This window comes from Phaseolus vulgaris, chromosome 7 (genome assembly GCF_000499845.2).
Source record: "Phaseolus vulgaris cultivar G19833 chromosome 7, P. vulgaris v2.0, whole genome shotgun sequence".
Classification (NCBI taxonomy): Eukaryota; Viridiplantae; Streptophyta; class Magnoliopsida; order Fabales; family Fabaceae; genus Phaseolus; species Phaseolus vulgaris.
The window spans coordinates 22173396-22183387 of NC_023753.2; the positions used below are offsets into that span (position 1 = coordinate 22173396).

Genomic DNA, 9992 nt, shown 5'->3' on the forward strand with positions numbered 1-9992 from the left:
AAGAGAGATTAAGATGGTGACACCCTGTTTTCATGGTGTTAAGCACATGGATGTACGTGAGTCACATGCTGCAAACTATGGACAAAAACCTCGGTGTCTGTCTTAAGTCATAGCGCAATCTTAATCTTCAGTCAGATTCAGAACCAGTTGTATAGCAAAAATATGAACAAAACCAAAAGGGGGAGTAGGCTTAAATAAATCCCTTTTCAAGAGTTTAACCAAATTTATATATTTTTTATATAAAAAGTACAATTTCCTTCACCCCTCTCTCTGCATTAAAAGAAACTTATGTATGAGTAATTGTTAAGATAAAAAGTTGTATGAGTTTGAAAATTGCATATAGTGTGTAGCCTGAAAAAAGAAAGATGGTCCAGTGTTTTGACGTTTGGAGAGGACCACAACTGGATCCAATGGACTTGTGGCATAGATAGGCCACAGACCCAGTAAGGATGTTGCCTAGTGTACAATGTGTCTTGGACCAAACTCTGAAATCATCAGCCCATACCAAAATCACGTTCACCAACGCACATTGCTCCATCCATCCTAAGAAAAAGACGTTTTTTTTGAACTAGATTTGACTAAACTTGGTGGAAGTAGTAAATTTTGAATGAATGGAAGTGCATGGAAAGAAGAAGAGTTTGATGTAATTGATTGGAATTCCCATGGACGCCCTATAAGAAGAACCCTAAAATGATTGGAGGGAAGCAGAGAGCGGCAAATGCAAATGAACAGTAGTGAATTTATTAATTTAATTTGTTATTTTGTTTAAAAGAAGAAAGGAAAAGCAGGAGAAAGTGACAAAATCCCAGTAAAGCGTGACAGTGCCAGCTCCATTCGGCCTCTCAACCCAAAGTCTTGTGCTTTTCACATACCCATTTCCCCATTCGCCCCACTCCCCCTTTCTGCTTCCCCTTTCACCAAATGGGTCATCTCCTTCTCCCATAACTTAACAACATACCCACGTTTTCTCCTTTTCTCTCTCTCTCTTCTTCCCTTCGTGGCCTTTCACGTTTCACTCCACAACATCAACACCAAGAACAAGGACAAGGAGAACAGGATAGGATGTTTTCTAGGTTGATACATCCCCATGAAGGGGGTGTTGCCCAGGAAGACATGCAGGCTGCTTCCAATCACGCTCACCTCGGTGACCCTTGTCTTGTTCTCACCTCTGATCCCAAACCTCGTCTTCGTTGGACCGCTGACCTTCACGAACGCTTTGTTGATGCTGTCACTCAACTTGGGGGTGCCAGTAGTCAGTATTTTTTCCCCTTTCATATTTCATTCATCTTATTGTCTGCTACTGTAATTCTGATGACATGGATCCCATTTCGTGAAATTTATTATCAGTTTATGTATTTTTTTCTCTATTTGCTTCATACGGTTAGGAAATTGTTTGGAATTGTTGGGATTCGTGCAGAGGTTTTATTTGTTGTTTATGGAGGCCAGGAGTTTGGTAGCAGGGAAAGGATGGGCCTTTCTTATCTGAGTTGTAATGATATATGTTGGGATTGCAGGTTTGGCTGAATTAGATATGGGGTTATTCTCCTAATTATTTGTGTTACCATATTATTGCTTTGTGGCGCCGTAATTAGTGATTGTGTGTCATCAGTGTGTCTTAAACTGTGGCTTAATTATGCCCTCGATATTGCTATCCCTCCAAAAAACGAAAATAAAAACACTGTAACCACCCGACATTAACCATTGCAAGTTGAAACTCGTCAATTTTTTTATGGTGAATAATGTGATAAACTAGACGATATAATGTGTGTTCGGAGGCAAAAATCACGTCAAGTGACCAAAACTACAACTGATAGGCTCTATTGAGACGTGGCAAACCACATCAAATAGACCTCTTAATGTGTGTTACCAAACACGCTAGTTGCATACAGAAGGACCTAAAATGATTACAATGTGGAATACTGGGTTTTAGCCCCTGGAGTATAAAACTTATTATAAGGCTCTTTTGATAGTCTCTTCAATTTCATTGCATCCTGTGGATTTTCGTCATTATAGTAGTTTGTTGCCATCTATTTCTGTATATATTTCAGTATTACTGTATGTGCATCCTTCCTATGAACTCATGCTGTGTTTTTTGTAATGTAATACAATTCTCAAAGAAAATTGACTTTATCTAGGACCGAAAAATCTTTAGCTAGCTTTTACCTAGCATAATACCACGATCCAGGAGAAAGCCTTCAGTAATTTGTACATTAGTCTTAGCTCCGATGTTGGAGATATGTTCTTCAAGTCAAGTGTATATTCCTTCAGAATTTTTCTAAATATCACGGGGATATAGTCTTCATTTTATTCTTCATTCATTTAATTTTTTTCTCAATTTGTAGTGGGGTTATTTATGATTTGTGAATATTTTCTAGGAAACTCTTTTGTATTCATGAGTAATATCATCATGTGTCTTCTTCTCACTGTTATATTTTAAAATTACTATTTACAGAAGCCACTCCTAAAGCGATCATGAGGACCATGAATGTCAAGGGTTTGACTCTCTATCATTTAAAGAGTCATCTTCAGGTTCATTTTGCATATCATTTTGTGACAGTTGATTACATAGTAATTGGTGAAATTGAAACTTTATGATAATGTTCCGTTTTATACAATTGTTCATTGCATTGCAGAAGTACAGGCTTGGTAAGCAATCAGGAAAAGATTCTGATGAGGGATGCAAAGATGGTAGGTTAATCTATCTTTATTTTTGAAAAATATGCCACAATTTTTTTTTTTTAATTTGATATCTCAAATTGAATCATGTATCAATGTCCGTTTCAATGGATTGGTCACATTTTATCTTTGTTCCCGTGCTCAGAGAAAGGTTGATTCTGGAATTTATGTGTAAAACAAGGTCAAAATCATACACTAGCAATACTGTTTATATTATAAGCTTTTGTATTGGTCTAAACTGTCTCATTCATTGAAAAACCCATGCAAGGGATGTCAGGTTCGTATCTTCAAGAAAGCCCTGGTACTGGCAACTCATCTCCAAATTTACCAACTTCTGAGGCAAACGAGTAAGAATTCCATGGTATCTTGAGAAACAATTTATTCGTGCCCAGATGTCTGAATGGTTGTTTAAAACAAATTGAGAGTTGCAATGTCATGTATAGGGGTCATGAAGTCAAGGAGGCATTAAGAGCACAAATGGAAGTGCAAAGCAAACTGCACTTACTAGTGGAGGTAAATTTCCTTCTCACAGTGTAAGGTGCTTTATGGTTTTGGCATATTATACAAGACTATTTTGATTGGAATTGGAGTTAGACTCGGTGCATGGTTGCAGGATGATGATTGGTTGCTTTTTTTTCTTCTCCCTTATTTCTGCGGATAGATATGAGCTAAATAAATAATAACTGAGAAGAGAATGTTTAATTCAGTGTTCTATTAAAGAAATAGTTGGTATATGTTATAAATGTACCCTGACACTTACTATTTTTAAGAATTATGGTATTGCAGGCAGAGAAGCACTTGCAAATTCGGCAGGATGCAGAGCGGAGGTACATGGGCATGCTTGAGCGAGCATGTAAGATGTTAGCCGATCAGTTTATTGGGGACATGATTATGGAGACAGATGGGCAAAAATTTCAAGGGCTGGAAAGCAAAACACCAAGAAGTTCCCTAGTTGATCACGTTGGGTATTTTCCCCCAGTGTGTTCCGAGGTAGGTGGAATGCATGTTTCAGAAGTAGCAGCTATTCTCCATCCTCAAGGGGCTGACTGTTCCACTGAAAGTTGCCTGACATCACTTGAGAGTCTGGGAGGGTTGACACTAGAAGGATCTCCTGGGGGATCAAAGAAGAGGATGCTGAGTTTAGATTCAATGGTAGCACCTTTGATCTGGAGTGAAGCCAACACCAGAACTCAAGGAATCCATTTAGGTCAAGTCAATCCTCCAGGAATAACTAGGTATGGCATGTAGGATAGGGTTGGGAAGGTTAGTTCCTCATGAAGAGAGATGAGGAAGTGCTTTGTTCCAAGCTTTTAGGATTAAGTACTAAATTAGATTCTTATCTGTTCTTGTCCCTCAAGTTGCTCAGAATCAACTTGCTCACATATCATTGTGTAAATTGAAAATACCATGTGCCTTAACTTAGACCATCTACGTTCGTTACCTCGTTTCTCACTTCTTCCTTAGTGCCCTTCGTACTATACGAAGAGTTACAGGATTTCAATGTCCCAAACTTTTTATTTTTATTTTTTCTAATTATTAACCATTACGAATTCTTAGAATTACTGTCTTCTGCTGATACAATGCTTCTACCTCCATTTCTGCTTGGTTCTTTATTTTTCTCGTCACTGAGTGACTTTGTTTTTCATACAACTCAATGTCTTGGCAAATTCATTGTTAGATTATGGCAATAAACAGTATGTAAAAGAAATAAGCAATATAAACAACAAAAAAAGTAAATATTCATTGCAATAAAAATCCTGCACTTTAATGGAAAAACAATCCCTAAATATATTGTCTCTCAAAGATGACGACATATAATTTATTTATAATTAATACATTTACACCTAACCCGCAACTGCATGATGTTTGAGGTTACATTGCACTGATGCAGCATTGTTAATAAATCTATATAAAAAATAAATTTTGTCGATTCAAGGGTTAAATTAAGTAATTAAATTATATATATATTTCAGTACAGTGTGCAAAATATACATTAAATTGATTTTAATTTATATATGTCAGATATTAAATAATTTTATATTAATATATTTTTGTATACATGATATACGTAAAAGAAATTTTGAATTAAATTATCTGTTTTGAAATTGTAATATAACGGAAAGATATGAAATGAGAAATTATTTAATAAAAGTAATTTAATAATTCCCCAGACACAGTATAAATAATTGCATAACTATTGCTACTTTTATAAGAATTTATTAAAATATAAGTTGCAATGGAAAGATGATTGATTGTGGTGAGGAGAATTAAGAGCAGAGTTTACAGTTGGATTGGAGCCACCGTTGTTAGTTGCTCCAACCACACTTTCTGTCTTTCATTCAGTTCCATGCTATCAGTATCGCTGAAAAACGCTTTCTTCAGAGCTAAATATCTTCGGGTTGTGTTCAAATTGTGGTTCATAGACCTCCACGAAGACACAAACAAAGGGAAACATGTAAATGTAAGAGGTTTTGTTCCGGATCCTATAATGTCTCCCATCACTACTTTCCCTCCATCTTCTGTAAAGTGCATCTCCAAACTGAGTACTGATATGCTCCATCTGTTTCATAAGATTCATCTCCATAAAATGTTGCTGGTAAGGATAGAAGAGATGCCAGACACTCCTCTGCCTTTCTCTTCTCTCAATGAATTTGGCAGCAACAGCCACCGTATAATCACAGATGTCCTTTACCTCTTGCAACCACACCTGTTGTCTCTGTTGACTCCACTTCCCTGTTGTTGAGTTGAAATTGGACAGAATAAGGTAGCCATCCCTCACATTTTGCACTACCTCAATCACCTCGTCCAGGGTAGTTAAATTTTGAGTCAGAATGTGATCAAGCTTCTCCACTGCTACTGTTGGGGTGGCTTCTACACCTCCACCTGCAGTCTCTCTGTCATTGTGTCATTGTTGGCCTCCATCTCAATCTCCTTAATTCTTCTATATTGCTTTAAAAACTTCCACCCTCTTTCTTAACTCAAAGGAAAATGAGCTCAATAGGCATTAACAACCCAATATTAAAACCTTTCATTTTTCAGAAAATAAAATGTCTAACACATTGATACAAACATGACATGTTGAAAGAAGAGCCTTACAAATAGTATACAACATAACAACAAATAGACACAATAAATATACCACCGTTGAAAATCTGCGGTTGATGATGACGTTAAATTATTAAATTTTTTTCTGGGATTTGTTCAGTTCAATGGTAGATAACGTTATATGAAATAATAGTCTTGAATAAACGCATGTATCTTCATGTCGAAAAAACATTGTTGTTAACATGCAAGTAATAAGTTTTTTATGGGACTTGTTTAGCAGTATAGTAGGTTAAATAAAAAAAATACAGAATAAATAAACGAAGGTCATAGCAATACGTTCAATTATATAAATAAAAAAACTTATTCAACATTTTTGTAATTTCATTCTTATGCTTGGGTGTACTGGTATTCAAATCCAAGTCCAGTAAACAAAAAATTATGTAAAAATGACTTATCTTTGACCGTTTAAAATCAATTCTCCAAACTTGAGCCAGGCAGCAGCGAGAAACAGCAAGTTGGCATTTGCTTGGAACATAATAGTAATCAGAGAGAAGCACAAAAGCTATGTTGTTCTCCAGTAAGACTATAATGTTTGTTTCATCAATCAAATCAGTTCATTCCCTTATGATTTCAATTTTCATTCAGTGTAAACAACTTTATCCTGCCAAACAAGTAGAAATGGTGATTGGGATGAGTTGTATCAAGATAGATGTATGCAATTGAAGGACACTGTATTTTGACTAAATTTATTCCATTAATAAAAATGAACCATCATATATATAATTGTTGCAGAACGAGTGATTATGATTGTACATTGCTGCGGCAATTAATATTAGCTAGTTCTTTGATTTATTTGTATGCAAATTGATGGTCATTAATTACATATACGTTTTTCAGTTGTCTGGAATTTATTGGAACTTAGAGCTCTGGTTTTGTCGAGTTTGGTCTTGCAAATTATCTTAATAATTTTTGGCAACCAAAGAAAGTACACAGCCAATGTTTGGAAGCAATTGTGTGTGTGGGTGACCTATCTGTTAGCAGATTGGGTTGCTACCTTTGCTTTGGGCATTCTTTCCAAAGACAGCAAAAATCCTTCAATGGACCCCAACTTCATAATCTGGGCACCCTCTCTTCTTCTGCATCTGGGTGGCCCTGACACAATCACTGCCTATTCCCTCGAGGACAATGAGCTATGGCTTCGACACTTGGTTGGGTTAATCTCCCAGCTAGCAGGAGCAGTTTTTGTTGTTTACAGTTCATGGAGTGGTAGCAAACTGAATTCTGTCACTATTCCAGTTATGGTAGCAGGAATAATCAAATATGGTGAGAGGACTTGGTCGTTGTGGTTGGGAAGCAGTGAAAAGTTCAGAAAATCCATTCTCCCTCTTCCGGACCCAGGACCAAATTATGCCAAATTCATGGACAACTGCTCTGTAAAAAGAGATGAAGGGTATATTGTTGAGTTGAAGGTTGAATCTACAACAATATTATTGGATCATCCTCAAGGGGCAATAGTAAATAACAGTGTACCCGATGCTAAGCTTTTACACAATGGATTCTATTTCCTTGAGATTTTCGAGTGCCTATTTGCAGATTTCATCCTGGGCATTCAAGAGCACCAGAACAGGCAATATTTATTTCAGAAAATGTCATGGAATGAGGCGTTTAAAGTAATCGCTATTGAGCTTGGACTGATGTATGATAAACTATATACAAAAGCAGTGGTAACATACCCTCGACTTGGCATTTGCTTAAAAATTGTGACCTTTTCCTTCACTCTCTCTGCATTTGTTACATTTCTTTGTCTGGTAGATAAAGCATACATGTAGTATGACCAGATTATTACTGTTGTGCTTTTCGCTGTGGCTATTTTTCTTGAGATATACGCTGTCATTGTTTTACTTTCCTCAACTTGGACGATGCATTGGTTAAGCAAGCATAAGAACCAGAGAGTGGATCTTCTAATCTCATGTTTTCAAAGATGGTATACCGAACACAATAATAACGGATAAGGTACGAGAATTCATTGACCAAGGGCTCCATTATACCGATCTCGACATCAAGTTCATAACGACTTCGGTCGAGTATCCCCATACTAATGGACAAGCCGAGGCCGCTAATAAGGTCATCTCGAACAAGTTGAAGAAGCGTCTCGGCAAGGCCTGATGAACAGAAGAGCTGATAGAAGTCCTATGGGTGTATAGATGCACCCCCAAACAACCATGCAAGAGACACCATACAGTCTGATGTATGTGACCGAGGTAATGATCTCGGTCGAAGTAGGCGAGCCTACCATCCAAAGACAGATGTTCGACCTTACCCTTAACAAGGAAAGCCTCTCGGTCAACCTCGATTTGGTAAACGAACTTCGTGATAAGAGCAAAATTCGGGAGGCAGCATGCAAGCTTCGGGGGGCAATACGCTACAACATCAAGGACCGACCGAGGAGCTTCCAAAAAGGAGACCTTGTTTGGAGAATGCGGAGCGATGCAAGAAGAAGTGAAGGGAAGTTCTCGTCCAACTGGTAATGACCCTTTCGAGTCTTTGAAGTCGTAGCTGGGGGGCATACCACTTAGAGTGACTTTCAGGCAAATTTGTACCGAGGACGTGGAATGTCACGCACCTCAAATTTTACTACAGTTAAGGAAATAAATTTACGCACTCTTCCCTCGCCTAACCGTTTTTCACTAAGGAGAGTTTTCGGTCGGGAAAGTTTTAATGAAGTGGTTCTCTTCAATTATAGTATGTTTGCGCATCACACGCCCGATTCGGTCTGGATGAAGCCTTAATCGGCATACCCTGCCGAGACCACCTAACTTGGTTTGGTATGGATTGAAGCCTTAACATGCATATCATGCCAACACCTCACACGACCGGTTCGGTCTGGATAAAGCCTTAATTGGCATACCTGAGACCGCCTAACTTAGTTTGGTCTGGATTGAAGCCTTAACAGGCATACCCCTGCCAACACCTCAAAAGCTAATCCTGATTTTGAAAACGACTTTTAGATTATGTAATCCTGAATATAAACTACACCACACCATAAATTTCATATATTTTAACTTTTTTACAAAAGGATATTTTTGAAATACAAAAACTTATGAAGGTACAAGGGAACGAAGGAAGGTGTAGGAAGAAGCGGTCTCATTGGACCTCGACCCTCTTAATTTTTATTTTTATTTTGTTATATAATTTTAAGTCAATATATATTTATAATATTACAATATTATATTAGTAAATTTATTTTGTAATTTTTGTCATGGAAATGATAATTTTTAAGTGTTATGTATTTATTTATTTTAATATGTTTTATGTTTTAAGTTTTTATTATAAATATTGTGATATTCCTTTATCTTTTATATTATTTATTTTAAAATCTTAGTTGTGAAGATAATTATTTTTTAGAGAAATTAATTGAGGGTTTAGGGTTTAGGGTTTAGGGTTTAGGGTTTAGGGTTTAGGGTTTAGGGTTTAGGGTTTAGGGTTTAGGGTTTAGGGTTTAGGGTTTAGGGTTTAGGGTTTAGGGTTTAGGGTTTATGATCTGGTACTTATGTTTTAAATTTATAAATGAGTGTTGTTCTCGAACTAGTTTGGGGACTGGGAGAACTATTGATTCTGGATGTTGTTCGGTCGGTCTTTGTGTATCCAACACTTTCTTCAACCTTCCTCGCCGAGTGGCTCCTCAGACGGGTGGGATACCTGTAGATGACACTCCAACGCTCAAGTTAGTAGGGTGGTAGTGTTCGGCTGTCACAATACTGTAGATAATGACGTACCTTTTTCCTTGGAATGCGTGATATTTATATTACCTTGATGAGCCCTTGTTGTTGGGCCGGATTAAGGAGTTGGTTTGCGATTAGGTTGAATTAGGTCATCTCTTAACCATGGGTTAGTCTTGCTAACCAGGTCAACCTTTGACTTGAGCATCTCATGTCGATCGGCCACGTGGTCAACCTTATCGTTTAGGTTGGGATTTGATTTTCTGAGTCGACCGAGTTAGGTAGACCGGTCGGCCGTCCCAATACAAGTGTATTGATAATTAAATATTTTGATTTTAAAAAATTAACAATTTGTTCTTTTAAGACGTACACATAACTATTAAACATTCTTATCACTTATTACTTATTTGTATGCAATTTTTTATTATAATTTTTTTAAGTTTATTACAAAACAATATTAGTATAATTTATTTAGGAGGAAATCAAGAAATTTGCTTAATAACTCATAAAAATTGAGTCATGTTATACATTTTTAAAAGTTAAAATTACAAT

The 9992-nt window shown here is 36.8% G+C and overlaps 2 protein-coding genes across 3 annotated transcripts; both read left to right on the forward strand.

Moving 5' to 3' along the window:
- The first annotated feature begins 454 nt into the window (after positions 1 to 454).
- Positions 455 to 4235, forward strand: LOC137828561 (protein PHR1-LIKE 2-like). Of its 2 annotated transcripts, none has more exons than XM_068635182.1 (6): positions 455 to 1252; positions 2453 to 2529; positions 2634 to 2688; positions 2945 to 3023; positions 3120 to 3189; positions 3463 to 4235. In XM_068635182.1, the coding sequence occupies exons 1-6, from the start codon at positions 1063 to 1065 to the stop codon at positions 3922 to 3924; spliced, it is 933 nt and encodes a 310-aa protein (XP_068491283.1). In that variant the 5' UTR covers positions 455 to 1062; the 3' UTR covers positions 3925 to 4235. The 2 variants fall into 2 exon arrangements, with proteins under 2 accessions (XP_068491283.1, XP_068491284.1); XM_068635183.1 differs by having other exon boundaries at positions 775 to 1252; positions 2954 to 3023.
- Positions 4236 to 4828: 593 nt separating this feature from the next.
- Positions 4829 to 7706, forward strand: LOC137828562 (uncharacterized). The gene has a single exon (XM_068635184.1). It carries the CDS (start codon positions 6819 to 6821, stop codon positions 7548 to 7550), a length of 732 nt encoding a protein of 243 aa, XP_068491285.1. The 5' UTR covers positions 4829 to 6818; the 3' UTR covers positions 7551 to 7706.
- Positions 7707 to 9992: the final 2286 nt, after the last annotated feature.

Coding starts and splice junctions, on each gene's coding strand:
- LOC137828561 (XM_068635182.1), top strand. CDS start 1,063: ATGTTTTCTAGGTTGATACATCCCCATGAAGGGGGTGTTGCCCAGGAA. Junction 1,253..2,452: donor TCAACTTGGGGGTGCCAGTA/GTCAGTATTTTT, acceptor TACTATTTACAG/AAGCCACTCCTAAAGCGATC. Junction 2,689..2,944: donor TGATGAGGGATGCAAAGATG/GTAGGTTAATCT, acceptor AACCCATGCAAG/GGATGTCAGGTTCGTATCTT.
- LOC137828562 (XM_068635184.1), top strand. CDS start 6,819: ATGGACCCCAACTTCATAATCTGGGCACCCTCTCTTCTTCTGCATCTG.